General features: G+C 45.3%; 1 protein-coding gene across 3 annotated transcripts in view; it reads right to left on the reverse strand.

The window, feature by feature from the left end:
- Positions 1-4,736: 4,736 nt before the first annotated feature.
- The window catches only part of GNB1 (G protein subunit beta 1), a 56,824-nt gene continuing 36,579 nt past the window's right edge, over positions 4,737-24,981 (reverse strand). For all 3 annotated transcript variants that reach the window (XM_014056677.2, XM_014056678.2, XM_087702349.1), the window contains exons 4-11: positions 24,725-24,831; positions 20,604-20,667; positions 17,908-18,070; positions 12,760-12,826; positions 10,624-10,825; positions 9,495-9,711; positions 8,879-8,990; positions 4,737-6,930 (exon numbers count right to left, since the gene is read on the reverse strand). In XM_014056677.2, the coding sequence (XP_013912152.1) occupies positions 8,884-8,990; positions 9,495-9,711; positions 10,624-10,825; positions 12,760-12,826; positions 17,908-18,070; positions 20,604-20,667; positions 24,725-24,831 (927 nt within the window). In that variant the 3' untranslated portion in view covers positions 4,737-6,930; positions 8,879-8,883. The remainder of the gene's footprint in view (positions 6,931-8,878; positions 8,991-9,494; positions 9,712-10,623; positions 10,826-12,759; positions 12,827-17,907; positions 18,071-20,603; positions 20,668-24,724; positions 24,832-24,981) is intronic.

Below are 24,981 nucleotides of genomic sequence, written 5' to 3' on the forward strand. Positions count from 1 at the left end.
CGTCAGGTCCAGATGACTAGGAATTTGCACATGCATTGAATATCAATAAGACTTTTGTTCTCTCCTGCCTGATTCGTACATTAATATTCTTTTCATCTACAGCTATATTTATACCTGTAAGCGCCAGCTGGCAGAAAACACCGGGTGTTTTTGAAAGCATTTGGAAGTGAAAGAAAGAAAGAAAGAAAGAAAAAGGCTCTTTGTTTCCAAGCTTGAAGGCCCATAGACAAAGGGACTGGAAGGATTGACAAATAAAATATATCCCTGTTATCCCTCCTAAAATGACCAATAATCTTCCTCATTTTCCTCAAAATCCCTTCTTTTAACGTCATGTCAATAGGAAAGAATTTGGTTGCTAATTAATAATTTTTCTATTTTTAGCCCCGATTGTAAAATAAGTCTCTAGTCCTCATGCACTTTTACTTATTTCTTTACAAATAATTTAATTATTTGCTGTAAGAAGCAAACATAATGCATTATCACTCCAGCTGCCAGATGAGATAACCACAAAATAAGCCGAAAAGAGAGTTTTTAGATTTATTTATCATTTGATACTTGAAGAGAATACCCATAGATCTTCTTCCGTGTGTGTTTGTGTGTGTGTTTGTGTTCCAGCATAACTCTGGAACGCCTGGAGCAATATCAACCAAACATGGTACACAGACTTACTCTCTGGAAACAAATATTGTGGGAGCAAGACACCCCTAACATCCCTTGGGGGGTGTTCTGTTAAGATACAGCCTGTTGTGCCTTCAAATGGCTTCTACTGTACAGCACAATGGAGTTGCCACAGTACTCCACAAGGGGGCTCCCTCTGGTAAGGGGGAAAATCCAACATTAGAAATTACGTTTGGTCCGGGCATTTCCCCACTATGGTTCACCGACAAATGCGTGCTCGACAAAAGCGCGCTGACGAAACCGCGGTGAGAAAACCGCGAGTTCTAAATCGCGCCGGCGAATCAGCGCAGAAGCGCGCTGACAACAGCGCGCCGACAAAAGCGCGTCTTCAACGAACAATAACCGCGAGTTCTAAACCTAACCCTAAACCTAACTCTAAACCTAACCCTAACCCTCAACCTAACCCTTTCCTTAACTTAAATTGCGCTTCCCTTACCTTAAATCGCGCTTCCCTTACCTTAAATCGCGCTATCGGCGCGCTGTTGTCGGCGCCCTGTTGTGGGCGAATTGATGACATCGCGGTTTTCTCGCTGCGGTTTCGTCAGCACGCTTTTGTCGTGCGCGCATTTGTTGGGTCATGCCCCACTATAAATAAATATCTGCGCAACGCTGGGTTATCAGCTAGTATTGACTAAAAATGACTCTTGGAGAGGGAGCAAACCCTAGCAATCCCTCTCCACTACCTGGACCCTAATTGCTTCTTTTTTTTTCTTTCCCCTTCCCAAAGCACTTTCTGTTTTATCTGCTTAAGATTTGTTTTCTGGAGGGTTTCCATTTTGTCTGGCATTTAATGGCTCACCTGCATTTACAATCAGTTATCTATTAGAAACTATCTCTTCTAATGTGTACCTTGGAGAAATGAAGATGCAAAGAATTGATTATGGGCATTTTCAGTCTTGGCCGCTTCATTGCAGAAGGAAAATAGAAAAGAAAAAGACAGCAAGATTAGAAGAAAGCTTAAGTGTTGAAAGGGTTCCCTCTAGTGGAGCAAATGGGTAAGGGCATTTTTAGATATATTTTTTTTAAAAAACACTTTCCCTTAATAATGTTTCTTAGATTAAGAAAATTGTTAAACATTTTTAAAAAAAGAGTGGTGTTAAGAGAATGTAAAAAAAAATATTTTTTTTAATTTGGACAATGCCAGAATTTGAGATCAGCACGTTTGAAAAAGATTAATGTATGGAATTCACAATTCCAAATTTTCCTAATTCTACGAGTTTCTTTTTTATAGACACCCATGTATATTTAATTTTTAACCATCCTTTCATTTTTGAAAAATGAAATGTCTCCTGAAAGTACTTTTGCATAGGAATAAAAATAATTATAAACATTATTGGTCAGTAATATTAGTATCCATCTGCCTCGGGAGCAAATAATCTTCTTTAAGGCAAATACATGTGTCGTATCACTTCTATTTGTGAGAGTAAAGGCCCACTTTCTGTAATGTTAAACTGTCTCCAAGTATGCAAACAATTCCCCTTATTTGTATACAAATCAAAGGACAGCTTTAAAGCCACCAAATCGTACTTTAGAGATTTAAAACCTGCTGGCTAAGACACTGAGCTTGTCGATCGAAAGGTCGGCAGTTCGGAGGTTCGAATCCCTAGTGCCACGTAATGGAGTGAGCTCCCGTGACTTGTCCCAGCTTCTGCCAACCTAGCAGTTCGAAAGAACATTAAAAAAATGGAAGTAGAAAAATAGGAACCACCTTTGGTGGGAAGGGAACAGCATTACGTGCTCCTTTGGGAGTTGAGTCATGCCAGCCACATGACCACGGAGACGTCTTCGGACAGCGCTGGCTCTTCGGCTTTGAAACGGAGATGAGCACCGTCCCCTAGAGTCGGGAACGACTAGCACATATGTGTGAGGGGAACCTTTCTCTTTTAGGTAGAATGACTAACAAAACAAAGGTGAATGTTATTATTTAGATAGGTTTCATTGGCCGATGAGTCTCTACCCATTCATAAGTCATCACGTGAAGTAACCAGAAGTGGTAAAAAAAAGAGGAAGTGTTTCAACGCTTAGGAAATTGGCCTATGAAATGTCTTAATGCAAAGAAGAGGCACATTGGCAACTTTGTGCGGATCCAGAAACTGATTGGTTCCGGGCTCGACGGGAGACCACCAAGTAATCTCCACTTCATGAGACAGGAAGAGGCGTGGTGAACGATGGACGGGACAATGGGTGCATCCAATCACCCCGATCTTTTCACCTTGCCGGCGGCTTATTCTTCCATTGGTTTCCCTCGCGATTCAACGGCAGAAAAAAACGATCATTAAAAAAAAAAAACGGTTACGAGAAGCTACTGGACAGAGAGGTGGTTTGAATAAGCGAACATGTAATTCCGTCTGAAAGCAGGGATGACTCATCCTGGATCGGAGCCAGACCTCCTACCCCACCTCCTGGCAAGCTTTTCTTCTCGGCCCGGCGGCTACTGCCATCTTTCAAGCTGAGACTTCCTGGGACCACAGCGGAGATGCCACCGCGTAAAAAACGCTGGGATTTTTGCACCAAAGAAACCAATTCTTTTTGGAGCCGATTCCAATTCTCAAGCCCGAGGAAAGGCTGGTGGGTTTGCATATCTCACCTTGGCAGAGAAAGAAGGGATCAAATTCTCCATTTTTCTGCTCCCTCTTTGAAGTGAGAAAGGTAGCTTTTATAAATATTTTGAAATTTATTTATTTATTTTTTGCTCTTCTTCCAGCCGGATAACCGTGCAATTATCCAGGATCACTTCAGCTTCCGTTCAAACATTTTGGTTATCTGAATCGAGCTCTGTGGGCATGTATGAATGCATCACACAAAAACCACATTTGGGGATTCCTTTTCGGTTTTTCAGGGACTTTGCCAAGATCGGCAACATCTGCACGAATGGTAATGTCAACCATTTATTTTCTCTGATCCCTTCAAGGTGCAGGATTACAGTACCTGCCATCCTTGCCTAGCAGGCTCGAGGCCTGTGCAATTAGCCATGAACTTGGCACCCCCCCTTTTAAACAAACATAAATGTACATTATTTTAGGCCAAGACGCTAACTGAGACTGCAAAAACCTAGTGAGAAATCCTCTTTGTAGACAGCTTAAAAAAATAATAGACTTGTAATCTTCAATCAACAAAAATAAGCCTTAATTTGAACAATTTAGGGCCTGTTTGCCACTTCTCAAGGATTTGGGCTTAAACCAGGGATTGGCAACATTAAACACTCAAAGAGCCAGAAAGGCCCTAATTGGAAGTCCCCCGTTCAATTTTGGAGCCGACTGGAGGTCCGGTCCCCCCCCCCCATAGTCTCCTCCTAGCACGTCCTTCCTTTTTCCTTTGCTGACCAGATGTCCAGTTCCCTCACCATTGAGTTTCCTCCTAGCTCGTCCTTTTTCCAATGCTGACAAGAAGTCCGTTTCGAGTCTCCTCCTAGCGTGACGTCTTTTTTCTTCTACCTGTCCTAACCAAAAGCCCTCTCAACTGTGGAGCCAACCGGCGACAGGGAGCTGCAGCAGAGGGACAAAAGAGCCACATGCGGCTCCGGAGCTGCAGTTTGCTGAGCCCTGGCTTAAACAAAGAGAATCCAAGTTTAGTTCTAACCTAGTTTTGCAGGCAGTGACATCACACACTTCAAATCTTCTAATTAAAGACCTACATCAGACTATAAACCTACATTACAGATTACAGAATGTGTATATATAATGATCTAATTATACACAAAACCTACATCACACACCAGATGCTAGATGGGGTCCCAAGATGAGTTGGTTCACACAACCTACTAAGACACAGGCTAACAATACCAATAATGGTTTCTCTGTACTTTGGGATATAGAAGTGAGTTCCAATTCTGTTCTATGTTGGACCAGGATGTGTTGTGAAACCCAAATAATTAATTGTGCTTACCTAATCACGTCTTCTAAGCCCAGTTGGTTTTGGCTTAGGGTGTGTAATTGTGGTTGCAAACCATGGCATATATAACATTTTCTGGAGCAACCAAGTCACTTAGCCAGGTTTTCCCGAAGAACAACAAAATGCTGTTTCCGCTCCCAGCAAAAACCACAAGGGCCCTCCAGCAATTCATGTCAAACTGCTTTATTACATCTTAAATAACAGTACATTTTAATATAGGATCTATCTTGCATCCACTTTCTTGAAGTACACTGACTTTTAAAATTAAATACAAAAAGTGAAGGAACCGGGGTGCAGAGTAAGCTCTGCAGAGATTTATCTCAAATGGGGGCAGAGGGGGGAGCAAGGGAAGAGGAAAGAGGGTGATTTAAAAAAAAAAAATCAAAAAAAAATCCAAGGTGCCAAATCCAGGCCTTTAAAAAAATATATGCACGATTACAGCACATTGTGTACAGAATGTTGCAAGGGGGGAAAAACGCAAAAGAGTGAAAAGGAAGAGGATTTTTTTTAAAAAATCACTGCTTTAAAAAAAGGGGGGGGAAGGGAGGAGAAGAGGAAGAATCAAAAACTTTATCCAAACAATTTGCTGTCCAAATGGCCTGTCAACTTTCAAAATGCAAAGGGGATTTAATTTTTTTTTTAAATTTCTTCTTTCTCTACTCCAAACTTGAATCTAAGGGATTATTTAAATAGCTTGCTTTTTTTGCTTTCAAATTTGCTTTTTTTTTTTTTTGAGGGAGGGGGAGAAAGGAGCGGAGGGGGGGGAATGGAGAAACCTTATTAAAAATGATAACTTTGATCACCCTACTTCCAGATGTGCAAAAAAAAAAAAAAAAGTCTGGAGACTTTTCATTCGTCGGTTCAAATCAGTTTTTAACGCACCCCAGTGTGGCGGCGGTAAGGAAAATCAGCAAAGGTTACTAATTGCTTGTTTTCTTTTTTAAAAAAAATTAAAAGAAAAAGGATGAGGTTAATTTCTCGAAAGAAAACACAAGAGAAGGACGTCTTAGTTTTATTATGCACTTCAGCGTTTCTACAGCATGCGATTCTAGGAGTAATCCAACATCCACCCACCCCAGCTGGCAAATACCAAACATTCCCCCCCCCCCAACTTTTTCCATCATAATGGTTGAATTTAGAAGAACCTCAGAATCGTGTTTTTCACTAAAAAATAAAAAAAAATTGATTTGGATCTTGCCTCAGATCCAGCCAAAGGTTCCACGGGTGGGGGTTACATTTTTCCTTTCTTTCCCAGCCTTTGCTCCTGAAAACCCTAAAATCCACCCAATTCTGGCTGTTTATTGAAATTATGGGATAGTCGTTAGTCCATTAAACTGAGCCGATAGGAAATGAAAAATTGGCCTGCTGCCAGGTGAGATTGGGGAAAAATAAAAAGAGGGAACGTATATATTTTTTTTGTTACCCACAGAAGTGATTTTTTTTTAAACATTCATTACCATGTACAGTGTGCTTGGTTATCTGCTTAACATTATCATATATATGCAATATTTGTGCAACAATTTGTGACATTAAGACAGATTTTTTTTTTTTAAAAAAAAGGATAAAAGAAAGGATAAAAGAAAATCCAGGGAGTAAATTTACAGCATTTTAACAACTCCAGAAACATCTGGGTTGGGACTCCATCTCTCTTGGTTCAAAATTTGGACCATAAAAAGCAAATTTGCATTTAAAAAATAAAATAAGAAGTTTTAAGAAAAGGGAAAAAGGATATGGAAACATGGACCAAAAAAAAAAAGGAGAGGAGATACCAATCTTGCTACAAACGTGAGTTTCAGAAATGAGATTTAAAACGAAGCCTTCCCACCATAATCCATAAAGTCAGTATCATTTGCCTTTTTTTTTGTTTAAACTATAGTGAAACTTAAATGGTTATCTTTTACTTTTGACAAGGTGTTTGTTTTCCTTACTTATTTATCATATCATTTACTTTGCTTTTAAGTTTTGCCCGGGCATGCTTACAACAAGCGTGTGATTTTCTTTTTAATTTTTTTTCTGTTTTTTTTCTCTAGACAAACCCCACCCCAAAATAATAATGATAATAACAACATGTGGTCCCCAATGGAATGCACAATTTTGATCTCTTTTGCTATTACTGGTATAACAATCGTGATTCCTCTTTGGAGAGAGAGAATTGTGCTCTTTTGCTTTCGGCGAACAAGAGGCGTGAAAAGATATTTTGCCCTTTGGTGGTAGGGTAGGAAGGGGGAAGGGGAGGAGAGAGAGAGAGTGGAAGGCAGGGAAGGGGATCCAAGTTAGTATATTGAGTTGGATACATTATTTTAAACTTTCAACCGTTGGGAAAAAAAATTCTTCTGATCAGCGGGGAGTCCACGGACTTTCCTGAAAGAGAATACACAGAGAGAAAGAAACCTTAGTTAGGAAGCAAAGCTACTGGGGATATATTTATATATATCTATATAAGCTTTAAAATCTTACACGGGAAAAGACCTGAATATAACAAGACCAGCATACCTACACCCGTGAAAATCTACGAAAACAAGTTAGATAGATAGATAGATATAAATCAGTGGTGGGTTTCAAAAATCTTCTGTAGGTGTGGCCTGCTTTATGGGAGTGTTTTGGCGGCCATGTGACCGGATGGGAGTGGATTGGCAGTCGTGTGACTGGGTAGGCGTGGCCAACTCATAAAATGTGGTGAAACTCACTTAACAACGCTCTTGCTTAGCAACCAAAGTGTTGGCTTAGAAACTCTGGCATTTGAAGCACGCAAGTCTTAAAGCTGTCAAGTTGCAAGACCCTTGCACCTCTAACTCTTTAGAAAAAAAACTTCAAGGGTGTTCAAACTTGACAGCTTTAAGACTTGTGGACTTCAACTCCCAGAATTCCTCCTCCAGTCATGTTGGCTCAGGAACTCTGGCATTGAAGTGTGCAAGTCTTAAAGCTGTCAAGCTACAAGACCCTCGCACCCCTAATCCTTTAGAAAAAAAATCCCCAGGGGTGTTCAAACTTGACAGCTGTAAGACTTGTGGACTTCAACTCCCACAATTCCCCCTCTCACATTTATCTTGATGATATGCGGACGGGTGGGGGGAGGGAGCTGGAGCCGATTCTAAACAGACCCCACCCCTGATATAGATAGATAGATAGATGATAGATAGACACTTAAAGTTTGAAATTTAATGAGTAGTTACATCGGGCATGATACATTGACACTTAAAGCTTGAAAATTAATGTAGAATGTGTAACTCCTTAGCATCAGAGGGTGTTAATATAAGGCAAATGGCAGTTGGAACAGAGTTCCTTTCAGTTGGGGAGAGGGAGTAGATTGTCTAACTCCTTAGCATCAGAGCGTATTAATATAAGGCAGTTGGAACAGAGTTCCCATTCAGATGGGGAGGGGGAGTAGAACTCCTTAGCATCAGAGTGTGAATATATGAAATACTAATAAACCGATGGTCATTTTGAAAAATCCTTTCTTAGCGAGCACCTAGAAGCCAAGAGGAAATTACGTGCCAAATTTCAAGTTTGTAGGCTTTACAGTTATGGAGATTTCGTGTTGATTGAGTGGTATTTGGCTTTTATACATATATATAAAGATAATCCTCAACTTGCAACCACAAATGAGCTCAAAATTTCCATCGCTAAGCGAGAGATATTAAAGGAGTTTTGCTCCCCCTCCCCCCATTTTACGATCTTTCTTGCCGCTGTGTGAAATGAATCATTGCAATAGCTAAGTTAGTCACGGCGGTTGTTAAGTGAACCAGGCTTCCCCATTGAGGTTGCTTGTCAGAAGGTCACAATAGGGGATCAAGACACACACACACACACACAAAATGCAACAGTCATAGGTACATGCCAGTTTGCCAAGTGGCCGGATTTTGGTCATGTGACCATGGGGATGCTGCAACGGCCATAATCCATTTTTCCCCCAGTGCTGTTGTTAATTGGAACAGTCACTCAGCGAAATGTTGTAAGTCAAGGACTAATTGTACTGAGGGAAATTAACAAAGCCACTGATGGCTTTGCCCTCTTGTTCAGCCACGTCTCCAGCTGAAGCACAGGACAGACAGATGGACAGGCAGCCGCTTACTACCCGTGAAGGACCTAGCATCCCTTAAACTGGAATGTTTTGTTCCTAACCCTGATGATCATTTGATACAATGATGGTTTCCCTGCCCCTCAGGCCAGGATTAGGCTGGACACTTTTGCTGACTGTTCTCCCTCCCCAAACCCCATAATCCACTTTAAGGGAAGATGGAAGCAGATTGCAGCACGTTTCCCCCAGCCCGCTACTTTGGGGAAGGGGAGCGTGGGAATGGATACCTACAGGCTTCAGTTCCAGATCTTGAGGAAGCTATCCCACGATCCTGTTGCCACCGCCATGCCATCGTCGGTCACACCTAAGCAACTGACGCGGTTATCGTGGCCAGCTAAGACGCCTGCAAGGGGGGGGGGAGAGAAGAGGAGAATGAAACACAACGCAGGAGGAGAGTTGCAATACAGCCAAGTAACAAATGTATATGCACAGAGAATCATGTCATGGGGGGGGGGGAGGAAGGAGATGAAGGAAGAACGGAGAGGGAGGGAGGAAGAGAGGGAGGAAGGAGAGAGAAAGCAAGAGGGAGGGAAGGAAGGAAGGAGAAGGGAGAGAGAGAAAGCAAGAAGGAAGGGAAAGGGAGGGAGGGAAGGGAGGGGGAGGAAGGGAGGAGAGAGAGAAAGCAAGAGAGAAGGACAGAGAAAACAGGAAGGAAGGAAGCAGGAGGGAGGGACGGAGGGAGGGAAGGAAGGGGGAAATAATCATGAGTGGCTGAATTTTTGTTCAAGGATTTGATATTCACTCATTCACCCACCTTCCTCCCCCATGTCTTCCCTCATCCGCCACTGCTCTTCCCCAGCCACGTGCCCCCCTTTCGCCCCCACCCAAAAAGAGGGCCAAGGCTGACCTGCTCTGTCCGCTTTGAGCGTGTCCCACACGTTGCAGTTGAAGTCGTCATAACCGGCTAGCAGGAGGCGTCCACTCTTGGAGAATGCTACGGAGGTGATGCCACAGATGATGTTGTCGTGGGAATAGACCATGAGCTCTTGGTCGGCACGGAGATCGAAAAGCCGGCACGTGGCATCATCGGAGCCAGTGGCGAAAGCGTTGCCATTGGGGAAGAACTGCGTGGGGAGAAAGGAACAAGTGGTGATTGGTGGTTGTACAGTCGGCCAGGGGTTCAGACTGGGTTTACCATTTCCCAGGGACAGGCACCTGGGATGGGCAGGTGTCCCTGCTTAATAATATGATTTTTTTTAAAAAGCATAGTGTTTTTATGCTTTTAATATTTTATTTTGTATGCCCTCTGTGAGGGACATGGCCAATTCCTCAATTGGATGGATGGACAGACAGACAAGATGATAGATAGATAGATAGATAGATAGATAGATAGATAGATAGATAGATAGATAGATAGATAAGATAGATAGATAGATAGATAGATAGATAGATAGATAGATAGATAGATTAGATTAGATTAGATAGTAAGGCAGGCAAAAAAGTTAGGAGGGAGGGGGGAGATGGGTGGGTGGGTGGGTGGGTGGATGGATGGATAGACAGGCAGGCAGGCAAGAAAGTTAGTTGATGATAGATAGATAGATAGATAGATAGATAGATAGATAGATAGATAGATAGATAGATAGATAGACAGACAGACAGACAGTTAGTTAGTTAGTTAGAAAGTTAAGAGATAGGTAGGTAGGTGGAGAGACAGACACATACAATTAGAGACAGATGTGATGGATGGACAGTCAGACAGACTGATAGAGACAAGAGAAAAAAAGAGTACAGATAGAACAATAGATATAGAATAGATAAATAGACTGATACAATGGGAAGATTATCCATCATCCATCCATCCATCCATCCATCCATGTAGATATAAGTAGATAGAGGGAGGGAGGGAGGAGTCTTTGCATTAGATCTACTCCTAGTAGGAAATCTCGTCTCCATTCCATCGAGGGACCTCACAGCATTAACGGTCAACAATGACAGACAGCCCGATCCGCCTCCTCGCCAGCCACCTTGCTACGTACACAAATGGCATTGATGTCCGACTCGTGGCCGGTGAAGGTCTGCCTGCACATCCCTTCTCGGACATCCCACAGCTTGGCTGAGGCATCGCAGGCACCAGAGACAAAACACTTGGAATCCGGAGCGAGGGATAGGCTCATGACATCGCCGGTGTGGCCGGTAAACGTGGTCGTTTGCTGTCCGGTTTCTATGTCCCACAGGGCGCTGTGGTAGGGTGCGAGAAGGAAAAAGCCACCGTCAGAACCACCGAGTCAAGTCTTCTAGGCCAGGGGTCCCCAACCTTTTGGACCTCAGGGACCCCTGAATCCATAATTTTAAATCTCGCGGACCACCAATATATGATCTGCCTAATGACTGACTGGGTGGGCGCGGCAAGGTGGTCATGTGACTGGGTGGGCGTGGTCAACTCAACGTCACGTCAAGAGACGCCTTGCCAGCCTCTACCACCACTCCTTGCCTGCCTGCCCAGGCTCCTTAGGTCCCCAACGGAAAGCAGTTGCTGGAGCTAAGCAGCCACCAGGAGGAAGAGTTGGCAAAAGAGCTCCATTCAAATTGGATCTGACCGAGAAGGAGGCTCAGCAGAAGCACCTCACTGAGGACTAGGAGCTTAGGCTTTCCAAGCAGAGGGAAGAGCTGCGGGAGTGCAAGTTCAGGTACCGGCGCCTGGAGGCTCAGTGGGCTGAGATGGTCAGCCAGTTCCAGGCCATGATAACAGTTCCACTAGAACGAGGCCCTCCGGCTCTTTGCCACCAGCGGCTCTTCCCTCCAGCCTTCGCCCAAAGCCCCCCACCAGGAGGCTGAAGCAGACCCCAAGTTGGAATTTCTGCCCCCCTCCAACCCATACAAAAAGACTCCGAAGGGGGAGACTCTCTGCAGCAACACAAGTATTCATTGCACGTATCTGTCCCGGGGGGGCGTAGTTTGAGGACCCCTGATTTAGTGCAATATAAAAAAATACAAATAATTTTTCTGTGGACTACCGGTGGTCCATGGACCACCAGCTGGTGACTGCTGTTCTAGGGGCTTCTCCCCCTCCCTTAAACCCCTGCTGGATTCCCACGCACAGATCAGATTTCTAAATTTGCAATCTTTTCTCTGACTCACAGGCCTTAAAAGACCCGCTTTTATTCTCAACTTTGTTTTATTTATTTTTTTAAAAAATAAGCAGATTATCTCCATGACTTAAAAAGGGGGGCCATCGCTCTGACGGTGAGATCCCAGCATTCAAAGCTTAAGCATTGTGGTTTATTATGTGAGATAAAACTGGATGCCCGCATCGATCTGAAGACCTCAAAACAGGGATGGGGACGGAGGGGTAAAAAAAGGCCGAGCAGAATAGAAATGGGCTTCTTCCACTACCATAAAATAAATTTTTTTGATTAAATCTGGGGAAGAGGACTGCTTTTGGCTAGTATTTCTGGGATGATCAGGAAGGGATTGGAGGCGAGCTCCGCAGGGGTTGTGACTCCTAATGGTTAAAAGGCACAAGCTTTCATCACGAAACCACCACCACCCCCTTTTTGATTTCGGGGTGCTAAAAATAAACTCCTGCTTGAACATTGCTGCTGGGAGAAAATAGCCTTCTCTCTCCCTCCCTTTTTATATTTCTGCAGGATTTCAAGGCTGGCCGGGGAGAGAACAAGTGTCGGGCCTGCAGCCATATTTCCTTGTGGATCTTTGGCCTGCCACACTTTCTATTATTTTAACTATGTATTTTCTATGGTGGGAAAATTTGGAGTTAGATGATATGTAGCCATAATAACATTCTTCTTAGAAAGCCAAGGTCATCCTTTGTCTTTGCACCTCTGCACCTGACCGGAACTGGATGGGTGGAAGCTGCCAGCATGGCAGTGGGAGATTGGACCATGGGATGGACTTCGGGTGTGGCGGGGTAGGATCTTGAACTTCCAACCGGGTGGGGAAAACCGGGAAGCTTTCAGATTCGGGTTTTCCCAGATGTGCCAACATGGCTCTCCTAATAAATTGGAACTTTGAGCAATACTTTGCCTCGGGCTCTGATTTATTGTTGGATGCTATTTAGCACCCTGACAACAAGATTTCGGCTGAATGTTCCAACGTTTTGGTTTTTTGGAGCATGCAAAGCTACGACGGTCGTGTAACCCGAGTCCGGATCTTACCAAGTGGTGTCTCCAGAGCTGGTCACAATCTGATTATCATCCACAAACCGGCAACAGGACAAATACCCTGGCAAAAGAGAAAAGCGAGAGATGGGGGGGGGGGGGGTGTCAAGCCCTTCGAGGAGGTACAAGCAAGCAAGGAACTGAAAATCATGAGGACTAGCATCGCCTGTGCTGGAGGGTTCCACTAACAGAGTCTTGAAAGCCCGAAAGCATGATCCACCCTCTTCCCTTCTTGCCTTGACAGCTAAGCTCCTGACTTACAACAGGTCATTTAGCGACCGTTCCAAGTTACCATGGGATCGAAAACAGTGACTTAAGGACCATTTTTCACACTTAACGACCGTTGCAGCATCCCCACGGTCACATGATCAAAATTCAGACTCTCGGCAATTGACTTGTAGTTATGACGGTTGAAGCAATGGGGAAGCCAGATTCACTTAAGAGCCGTGTTACTAACTTAACCGCCGCAGTGATTCACTGAACAACGGCAGCCAGAAAGGCCGTGAAAACTTGCTTAACCAGTCTTGTTTAACAACAGAGGTTTTGAGCTCGATTTTGGTCGTAAGCCCAGGACTACCTGTACTTTCCAGAGCATTAGCAAGGGTCCCTTAACACTTCCCACAACTCGTTCCTTTGGAAGCATCTTATCTAGGGGTCGCAAAACTCGATTTCATTGCCGCCCGGAGTCCTTCGGGATTGGGCGGCATATAAATTTTATAAATTAAATTAAATTATAAATTAAATTAAATTGAGAGCCGCATCAGGATTGTGTTTGACCTGGGGGGAGGCGTGGCTAAGGTGGGCATGGCCAGCTTGATGTCAGTTGTGTTGGGGGGCGCCTGTGGAGGGGGGCACACCAGAACTGGGGAGGGGGTGGGATGGGGGCATGCACCGCAGGCGAGTCCTTCACTATTTCCAGGGCAGCCCCATGGGCCAGAGCTGCCGGAAGACAAGAACAACTAAGAAAGCAGGGTCAACTTGGGAGCAAAGCCATACTTGGAGGTGAATGGCCCCTCCCATAGGAAACAAAAGAGGAGCGAATGGGGAGGGGGCTTTTGCAGGAAACAATTCGTTCCTTTCGTCGTGTCGAGAGTGGAAAGTTCTGTTTGTGACTATAAGAGACTCTGTGCCAAGTGTTTGGAAACTAGTTATCTGGCAGCTCTCCAAGCGAGATAAGGTGCGTGTGGATAAACATTCCTCTGAAAGACTGTTTGCTAAGCCTTGCTGACTGCGAATGAAAGGAATTCACAGTCGTGTAAATATAAAAGGGGTTTTGCTGGGACCAAGACTCTTTTTTTTTTGCTTTTTAAGGAAGCCTGGCTCAGAACAAGGATCTGATGCAGCAAGATATCCCAGGATAGCTTCAAAGAAACCCAAGGCCAGAGGGAAAAAATGGTTCCAGCCCTTTGCCATAAATATCCCCCCCCAATTCTTCAATTCAACTCAGGCTTTACTCAGAAAATGTTCCCATCTGACTCTCACCTGTAAACCTGGCCGGATTTATAAATAGCTCTTTATTGCTGTCGTATAACCTCGGCTCCCCACCTTCCCTCCCCGGTGAGCTCTTCTCGGAGAGCTGCTTTTCGTCTCCATCCAAAAAGCCTACGCAGCAGAGCCAAGTCAGCGGGACGCAGAGCTTTGCTGGAGGTGGGGGAGCTTTTAAGAAGCGCCAAAGGTTTTCCGGAGCCAAGCTGGCAAGTGGGAGGAAGCGGAGCCCTCATTTTTTATTTATTTATTTTGCAAACAGAAAGAAGAGCAGAGTAAAAATAAGGGGGCTGAGCTGGATGCCCCCTGGGGAGCAAAAGGGTTTGTTTGTTTTGGAGAGGATTCGTGTCACCCCCCCCACCCCCCAAAAAATTCCATCTTTAAGAAGCTCCGTAGAAAGGGAGGTGGGTTATGGGCTATCTCTAGGGACCAGCAGCCCCAAGGCCGTAAGGAAGGATGCTCAATTCTCTCTGGGCTGGGCTGGGCTATATTAAAACGAGCCTGATGTTTGGTGATGCAGAATTACATCTTGCTTTTCCTCTAGAAGAGCGGTTCTCAACCTGTGGGTCGGGACCCTTTCACAGGGGTCGCCTAAGACCGGGGTCACCACAACATGAGGAAGTGTATTAAAGGGTCGTGGCATTAGGAAGGTTGAGAGCCACTGGTCTAGAACAAGGATGTCCAACCTTGACAACTTTTAAAGACCTGTGGACTTCAACATGGCCGACTAGGGAATTCTGGGAGTTGAAGTCCACAGGTCGTTTAAAGCTGCAATGCTGGATGGGGAATTCTGCGAGCGTTCAGATTCGGGTTCCCCCAGATGGGCCAACATGGCTCTCATAATAAATTGGAACTTTGAGGAATTCTTTTGCCTCGGACTCCGATTTAGTTTTGGGTGCTATTTGGAACCCTGACATTAACCCAAATCTCTATTTAAATACTTCACCAGCTACCCCGACCTTTAGGGTGCTGTCCGGGGTCCTGAACCTCAGCGCCAACCCAAACCCGGGTGGCGTAAAGACTCAGGGAAGATGGACAGCAGGCGTATCTTTCCTGCATTGTCTGGACTTGCCAATCCTAAATAAAACATTTGAAACATTGGTGGGTTGGTATCAGAGGTGGTATTCAGCCACCTCGGGCCAGTTTGGGCAAACCGGTAGGGACGACGATCAGCTGGCCCTGCCCACCCTCCCCTGCGCTATCCTGCCGTATATTTCCTTCTTTCTGGCTCAGCTGATTTGCGCGGCACAGCTGATTTCCGCCCCTCCGCAGTTCTACTTGCCGGGGCTGCCTTAAAAGGTAAGCAGCTGAGCTTCAAATGGCTGTACTTTGAACACTGCGCGCAGGCGTATTAGGCGCCTGCCTGCGCACCCACTGAATTGGTTGTTAAACCAGTTGCATCCCAATAAGTATAAGTACAATCTTTATTGTGGTTGTACTTAAATGCAACGAAATACTGGTTGATATGCATGTGTGCATAGCTCAGAAACATGGTTTTTTTAATTATTCGAGCAAAGCATCCTGACACATGGCTGAAATCACACGTTATTGAACCTTGGGTCTCCTGCAGGAGCAGAGGGTTGGACTAGAAGACCTCCAAGGTCCCTTCCAACTCTGTTATTCTGTACTCTAGGCCACTGTTGGCTTGAGCTCATCCAGAAAACTGGATCCTCAGATAAGAAGATAGTCTTGGTTAACCCACAAGGAGGCAACCGACAGCTCTGCAGGATTTCTTTGCCCAATATTTTTTTCACTCTCAAGGTGGTGTTACATCACTGTCCTCACACCTGTTCTTCTCTGCAAGAACAACAAACGTTCCCAAAGGAATCCCACACAGAACGACTGGAAAAGGAGACATTTTAGCCCTGAAACCCTTTTAAAATCTGATGCCCAAGACCGAGATAAATATCCCATCCGCTTATCCTCTTAAAAAAAAAAACCACAACGTTCATCCTTTTTTATTAGCGCTCTGAACTTTGTGTCATGGTGAATTTTGCTTAATGGCCTGCAAGTGGACAGATGCCGATTCAGAGATATTCCCAATCAGGGAGAATTTCTCAGGATTGTCGTGCTAAGACTATTATGACAAAAGTGAGATTATCATCTTTTTAATGGCACGGGAGGGCAGCCGTTTGTGCGTATTGAACAGTGTAATTGGGACAGACGCAGTCAGTTCTCAATCTCTTCCTCTATGATTGGGGGTGGGAAGTACCGTATTTTTCAGAGTATAGGACGCACCCTCCCCCCCCCCCGAAAAAGTAGGTAAAAATCTGGGCGCGTCTTATACACTTGAATACAGCATTTTTGGTCTCCTGAAACCCTGTCCCGCTTTGCAAAAATGGATGTGCATAGTTTATGTAGTTTTATGTAGTTTTATTAGAATTTGTAGGCCGCCCTTTTCCCTGAGGGGACTCAGGGCGGCTCACATAAAACTAGGAAAGGGGGGGATACAGACAACAAAATAGAGACATATACTAAAAATAGTAGGCAACATCCATACAACATTCGGGAGGGGCAACTATCCTTATCCCCAGGCCTGACGGGCGAGCCAGTTCTTCAGGGCTGTGCGGAAGGCTTGGACGGTGGAGAGGGTACGAATCTCCACAGGGAGCTCGTTCCAAAGGGCCGGGGCTACTGCTGAGAAGGCCCTCCTCCTTGTGGTTGCCAGCCGACACTGGCTGGCCGATGGGATACGGAGGAGGCCTAATCTATGTGATCTTATTGGTCGCAGGGATGTAATTGGCAGAAGGCGGTCTCTCAAGTATCCAGATCCACTGCCATGTAGGGCTTTATGGGTGATTAATAGCACCTTGAAGCGCATCCGGAGATCGACAGGTAGCCAGCGCAGCTCGCGGAGGATAGGTGTTATGCGGGTGAATCGAGGTACACCCGCAATCACTCGCGCGGCTGCGTTCTGCACTAGCTGAAGTCGCCGGATGCTCTTCAAGGGCAGCCCCATGTAGAGCACATTGCAGTATTCCAGCCTGGAGATCACTAGGGCCCGAGTGACTGTTGTGAGCGCCTCCCGGTTCAGGTAGGGTCGCAACTGGCGCACCAGGCGAACCTGGGCGAATGCCCCCCTGGTCACAGCCGTTAGGTGGTGGTCAAATGACAGCTGCGGATCCAGGAGGACTCCCAAGTTGCGAACCCTCTCTGAGGGGTATACAATTTGACCCCCCAGCCTGAGTGATGGTATACTAGTCAGATCTTTGGGAGGAAAACACAACAGCCACTCGGTCTTTTCTGGGTTGAGCACAAGCTTGTTAGCATAGGCTTTGGGAGGCTTGCAAAGTGCTTCTGGGGGCTGAGGAGCTCATTTCCCCCCCCCCCCCCCGGAGCACTCTACAAGCCTCCCAAAGCCTCTGCATGCCTTTTTTTTTTTTTTTTTGAAAAAAAAAAAGGCATGCAGAGGGTTTGGGAGGCTTGTAGAGTGCAAAAACTTTTTTTTTAATTTACCTTTTCAAAATCGTGGTGCATCTTATACTCCGGTGCGTCTTATAGTCAGAAAAAATACGGTACCACCTGACGTAAGGCGAGTTGCATAAAAACCACCCAGAATTTGGGATGCATTCTGAAGCCGACAAACAAGGTGACCTTTACAAGGATGCTGCATCACCCAGGGGCCAAAGGAACGGAGCCTGGATGGGAAATGGGACATACCTGTGTGGCCGGCCAGCTCCCGGCTGACCCGGACGTTGCCTTCGCGTGTTTTCAAGTTGTAAATGGAACAAATGTTATCGAGACCACCGCAGGCCACGTAGTTTCCGGAAGGGGCGTATGCGCAGGTCATGACCCAAGAGGAACGCAATGGGATGGCATGGACCTAGTAAAAGTATAGAAAAATAAAAAGTATGATCATTTGGTGAGAACAAATAGGCTTACTTACATGAGCTGGTAGATGTTTCACTGGCGCCTAAGTGGCAGGGATTCAGATTTCCTGGCAAATTGGAGGCGGGAACTATTTGACCAATAAATTATCCTGAAATAAGGCTAAAGTTAATCTTTGACCCACAGAAATGAAACTGCACCGGCATTTTCTCAAGAAAATGAATGGAGGTATCGGACAGGCTGATCTGGCATCGCGCTGCTGCTTTTTAAGCGGTTCATTTTTATTTGGCAAGCCGTTTAGGGAAAAGGCCTCTCAATCAACTGGTGGAACAGAAGAAGTTGCCTTCGGAAGTTGTGGAAGCTTTACCCCTGGAGGCTTTCAAGAAGAGACTGGACTGCCCTCTGTCAGAAATGGTGTAGGGTTTCCTTCCTTGGGTGGGGGTTTGGACTAGATGATCTGCAAGGTCCATTCCAACTCTGTTATTCAGTGGAATGGGTTGCCTTCAGAAGTTGTGGGAGATTCATCACTGGTGGCTTTCAGGAAGAGATTGGACTGCCATCTGTCAGAAATGGTGTAGTGTCTCCTGCTTGGGCAGGGGGTTGGACTAAACCAGGGGTCGGCAAACTTAAACACTCAAAGAGCCATTTGTATCCGTTTCCCACAGAAAAGAAAACACCGGGAGCCACAAAGGTCCTAACCGGAAGACCCCCGTTCAATTCTGACTGGAAGTTCAGTTCCCTCACCATAGAGTCTCCTCCTAGTACGGCGTACTTTTTCCTCTACCTGTCATAACCAAAAGCCCTATCAATTGTGGAGACAACTGGAAAACCCTCCCTTTGCCATAGAGTCTTCTCTAGGGGCACTGTGCTTCTTCCCCTTCCCCCCCCCCCCCACCGGAAGCTCCTCTCAAAATTGTGGCGCCGACCGGTGACGGAGCCACAGCTGCAGCAGAGGGAGGAAAGAGCCACATGCGGCTCCAGAGCCGCAGTTTGCTGAGCCCTGGACTAGACGACCTACAAGGTCCCTTCCTACTCCTGCTATTCTGTACCTGAGTTTTGTTGGCACTGAATTGCTTGCAAATGGGCTGCTTGCCTCTTCCTATTTTCCCCCACCACGGCCCTGCAAGGTAGGTTGGGCGGAGACACACTGAATGGTTTGAACTCCGAGGGAGCTTTGATGGCTAAGGGGGGGGGGGGGGGGGAATGCAAGAATCTGAGTTTCCCTGCTCTTAATCTTAACTACTTTTAAGTACTATACATGCTGGTTCCCTCTAAGTCTACAAGTGTTGCATGAATTTTGGGAGAAAACACAATGGGATCGAGAAAATTAAAACTTCTGATAAGATAGCTCTGTTGGGTACCTTAGGGAACTTTGAATATTATGAAATCTGGAACAAAATGCATTAATGGTTGGAAATGAGGAAAGGGAGTTGGAACACAATATATACTGAGGACTGTAAAATTGGAACTGGATAATACATAGATAAATATATAAAGGAGGATAAGGGATATGTTAGTAAGATCAAAGTAGCTATGTACGATAAGTAGAAACTGTATTTGTTGTTATGTTAAAATATGTATGGAAATGACAAAGCCAGAGAGGTCGCGTTATGTCCAATGTTTTAATGCATATTCAATAAAAAAATTTATTAAAGGGAACTTTGAGAAAACAGAGTGGTAGGAAAAATGTTTAGAAGGTTAAGTAGCTCTTCTGTAACGTTGCAAACTGTTAGTAATTTCCATTTCCTGCTAAAATTCCCTGTTGTTCACCCCAGCTAGCAGCTCTTCAATGTAATATGTATCTACTGCCAGCAGTAGGGGCTAAACTTGTCTGTAGCTTCAAGAAACAATTACTTTCAGCTTGCAACAAAAGGAGCAACGGGTGTGTATCTTAACTCTTTCACTAGGGCTTTAGCAAACGTAAAAAGAACGCAGGTTTTATGGAACAAAAGTTGTGTTGAAGTTTGCATTGCTAGAATTGTATTTGCACAACAAGGGAAAAGTGAGGAGATTCCTATTGATGAGGTGGTGATCAGGAAAATATTAGAATGTGCAAAAATGAATAGATTAACACTAATAACTAAAGAGAAAGAGTAAACTGAATATTATATGATATGGGAAGTATTTCATCAATGGTTAGAGGGGGAAAAGAGAAATTGGAAATAAGGGAAGAAGACTAAAGAAGAGTAGAAAATATGTTAAGATAGAGGCATAAACAAGATGATAATTGTTAGCATTATGATGAGGAAGAGAATTATGTTTAACGTTATTGTTGTATTTTTATTAGAAGATATGTTAGGAGGAAAATGAATAGGTTAATAATGTTCATTTAATATACAATTTTAAGATCAGAACATTAACATTAATGTGAATGATGTTGTTAATGCTGAAAGCTGTTGCACAGAGATATTTTACCCTGACGAGAGACTGTTTAAGATGAAATGTTTGTATGTGGAAAAAAAACCCTTTAAAAAAAGAATTGCTTTCCTGCAATTCAATAACAACCAGAACATTGTTTTGTCTCTCACCTTGTTTGTGGTGTAGCTGTCCCAAATGATCAGTTTTCCATCTTGTGATGCACTAACCAGAAGCCTAGAAGGGCAGACAAGGGAGAATAAATGGTGTTGTTGGTTTTTTTTTGGCTAATCATACAGTGAACTGGTCCAGACTGGCCTCGATCAATTGATTGAATCCTTCACAAGAGTTTCTCATCAAACCACGTTACCTTTGCTTAAGCTTAACCCAGGAACCGTATCAATGGCTTCGGTGCCGTTTAAATCCTGAAGTTTGGAGTGCCGTAATCTGCGCGCATCTTTGCTAAGTGGCCATTTAACCATCCAAACTCAGCCATAGGAAACACTTGTGCGTGTCAACTCACAAAGTACCCCTAGCCTGCTCTTGAGTTGCCATAGGCAAAGGGGATGGGAAACTGACGAAGCAGCCACAAACCGAAGCACATTCCAGGCATAACTTTCTCAAGGCTGTCTCCCAGGTTACCCACAGCAGCTGGAGGGGGTGATCTCTACAGCCCGGCCCTTGGAGAATGTGATTTATGGCACACCCTGGGGGGAGGAGGGAAATAGGGTCATAATTGGGTTGTAAATTACGTGGGGTGAGAGCTGGCTTCACATGTTGCTCCTAATAAATAACTGGATTTCTTTTGAAGCTTGGCTCCAGGCTCATGATTTAATTAGGCATCCGAATTGCGACCACAATTGAAACCGAACTTCCATTTACTAAGCAGAGTGGCTGCTGAGTCACACCCAATTTTACAACTTTTTTTGCCATGGTCGTTAAGTGACTCACAAGGGTCATTGAGTAAAGTGGGCGGCCATTATGCAAATCTGCCTCCCACCCCCACCCCCACTGACTTTGCTGGTTGGAAGCTGGAAGAGGAGGTTTCGAGCGGCAATCATGTGACCTCGTGATGTGCTATCATCGTAAATCCATGCCTGAATTTTGATCATGTGACTGCAGAGGCATTACAGTGGTTGTGAGTGACTTTTTCCAGTGCTGTTGTAACCTTGAACGGTCACTAAAATGAACAGTTGTAATGTGAGGAGTACCTATATATTATACAATAATGAACCCAGGAAAGTGCGTTGAAAGTAATTGGGGTGGATCTGCTGATATTTCCACCTTGGGATCTTTTCTACGAGATTACAAAGATCCGGGAATCTGTAAAGACCTTAACATTGATTATCTAGATTCCTTTCAGTCTGGATTCAGGCCTGGCTACAGCACGGAAACTGCTTTGGTCGTGCTGATCGATGATCTCTGGAGAGCCAGGGACAGGGGTCATGCCTCTGTCCTAGTGCTCCTTGACCTCTCAGCGGCCTTCGATACCATCAACCATGGTATCCTTCTGCGGCGGTTGCGGGAGGTGGGAGGCACCGTTCCCCGGTGGTTCTCCTCCTACCTCTCGGACAGGTCGCAGTCGGTGTTGGTTGGAGGACAGAGGTCGACCCCTAGGCCCCTTAAGTATGGGGTGCCGCAGGGTTCGGTCCTGTCCCCCCTCCTGTTTAACATCTACATGAAGCCACTGGGTGAGATCATTCGGCGGCACGGGATAAAATACCACCAATATGCGGACGATACACAGTTGTATCTGTCCGCCCTGTGCCAATCCAGTGAAGCGGTTGACGTGATGTGTCAGTGCCTGGAGGCTGTTAGGGTCTGGATGGGTGTGAACAAGCTTGCACTCAATCCCGACAAGACCGAGTGGCTTGTGTTTTTCCCTCCCAATAATTGGCCTTGTATTCCAACTCTCAGGCTGGGGGGTGAAATTATACGCCCCTCAGACAGGGTTCGCAATGTGGGAATCCTCCTGGATCCACAGCTGATTTTAGAGCATCATTTGTCAGCTGTGACCAGGGGGACATTTGCCCAGGTCCGCCTGGTGCACCAATTACGTCCCTACCTGAACCGGGAGGCACTTAGAACAGTCACTCACGCCCTTGTGACCTCAAGACTGGACTACTGTAATGCGCTCTACATGGGGCAGCCCTTGAAGAGCATTCAGAGACTTCAGCTTGTCCAGAATGCAGCCGCACGAGCGATTGTGGGTGCACCTTGGTACACCCATGTTACACCTATCCTCCGCGAGCTGCACTGGCTGCCTATCGGACTCCGGACACGCTTCAAGGTGCTAGTCGTTACTTTTAAAGCCCTACATGGTATCGGACCTGGGTACTTGAGAGACCACCTTCTGCCAATTACCTCCCTATGACCAATTAGATCCCATAGATTAGGCCTCCTCAGGGTTCCACCAACTAATCAGTGTTGACTGTTGACCCCCCCGGGGGAGGGCCTTCTCTGTGGCTGCTCTGGCCCTCTGGAACGATCTCCCCGTGGAGATTCGGACCCTCGCCACCCTTCAGGCTTTCCGCAAAGCCGTTAAAACCTGGCTGTTCCGGCAGGCCTGGAGCTGATGAGTTCCCAGCCCCACTCGAATTGTTGCGGCTGTTGACGAGTTTTTAATTTGTTTTTTGTATTTGTCTTGTCTTCTTGTTTTTTTGTACTTCCACTTTCCCTATTTAGTTTGTTAGCCGCCCTGAGTCCCCTCGGGGAATAGGGCGGCATACAAGTTTAATAAAAACTAAACTAAACTAAACTAAAAACTGTAGTTATTTTTTTAGCGTCTATTTTATTTATTGCTGCACGGCATGTCATATCTTGGATTTACATATTTCAAAGGGTGTTTGTAAACTTTGCTTGTACAATTAGCTTTGACTTTAAGCTTGCTCTATGTTTGAATGCCATAGTGACAGAGTTCATTAATATCAGTTTAAAAAAAAAAGAGTAACAGGGATTAGTGAAGAAACAAAACCGAGTCATTATTAAGATTCTTTTTTCTTGGATTAAAAATGGCCCTTCCGATACAGCTTTGGTCAATTCCCCCCCCCCCCCCCCAAAAAAGGAGGGAAGGGCGCTGCTGTCTTTTTGAAAAACAAGCCCAGTTCTGTGTCAACAAAGAAGAATAAATGTTAACTTTACTTGTCAGCATCGCTTAATATTCTACGTTCTGGAGCAGGAAAGTACAATTGTTAAAACTTATTAATGACTGCGGTGGCTTTGTTTAAATAAACCTTTCCTGGTTGGGAGTTTGTGTTTCGGAGCTTTGCTCAAACTCCAGGCCAAAAAAATAATAAAAATAAATGATCTGGCTTGAAGCTCGTTTCAAAAATTCAACCCCTGAGGTCAAAGGGACTCAACCAATGCTTGTTTAGGGACCGTTCAAAACTCCCAAAAGTCCTGAAAGAAATGACTCGCTGTTGGACCCCAGGCTAACAACTATTCCTGCAGTCCCATCATCAAAATTCAGGTGTTAAAGGTAACCAAAGGTAGCTAAGACGGTGAGCTTGTCGATCAGAAAGGTTGGCAGTTCGGCGCTTCAAATCCCAAATGCCGCGTAACGGAGTGAGCTCCTGTTACTTGTCCCAGCTTCTGCCAATCTAGCAATTCAAAAGCATGCAGAAAAATAGGAACCACTTTTGGTGGGAAGGGAACAGCGTTCCATGCGCCTTTGGGAGTTGAGTCATGCCGGCCACATGACCACGGAGATGTCTTCGGACAGCGCTGGCTCTTCGGCTTTGAAACGAAGATGAGCACCGCCCCCTAGAGTCGGGAACGACTAACACATATGTGCGAGGGGAACCCTTATCTTTACCTAAAGTAACCAGCATGTATTCACCACGGCTTCCATGTCCCGGAGTCGTGTGATCACGGTTTGCCATTGTTCCCCAGCCCGTTTCCGACAAGCACAGTCAATGGGAGAAGCCAGATTCCCTTAACGTCCTCATGAGTCACTGAACGACTGCACTGATTTGCTTAACCACCACGGCCAAAAAGATTGCCAAATTGGTGGCGGCTCACGAAACAACTGTCTTTGCGTAGCAACGGACATCCTGGGCCCAATTACGGTCATAAATAGAGCACTAGTCATACATCGAGGAAAAATGGCTGGGGTGAAGCAGGAGGGAGTCCTAGTTGGTCATCTGTTGTGTTGCACAAAGCAGCAACACAACCAGGACTCTGCTCTAACGTTCCTCCCACTTTCCTTCTATCTTCCACCACCGCCACCTTCCCTCTCCTCACGAGGAGGAGGAACCTTGTGCTGGGGACAACCTGTCCAGGCCAGGTAACTTACCTGGAATCAGTCCCCCAGTGCATGGCATAAATTTTGGCCAAGTGTCCTCGCAGTGTTCTTCTAGTGCGCATCTGAATACGACCCACGGGATCAATGTTGGCTGTGATCTGGAAAAAAAGAATTGCATATAACCTGTCAAACGCTACTACACAAAGGTGTGTGTGTGAGAGAGAGAGACACACACACACAGAGAAAGAGGGACAGAGAGAAAGACAGAGAGACAGACAGACAGAGAGAGAGAAAGAGAGAGAGAGAAA

The sequence above is a fragment of the Thamnophis sirtalis genome, unplaced genomic scaffold (assembly GCF_051295495.1).
Source record: "Thamnophis sirtalis isolate CommonGarterSnake01/CBP01778 unplaced genomic scaffold, rThaSir2_p1.2 scaffold_15, whole genome shotgun sequence".
Taxonomy (NCBI): Eukaryota; Metazoa; Chordata; class Lepidosauria; order Squamata; family Natricidae; genus Thamnophis; species Thamnophis sirtalis.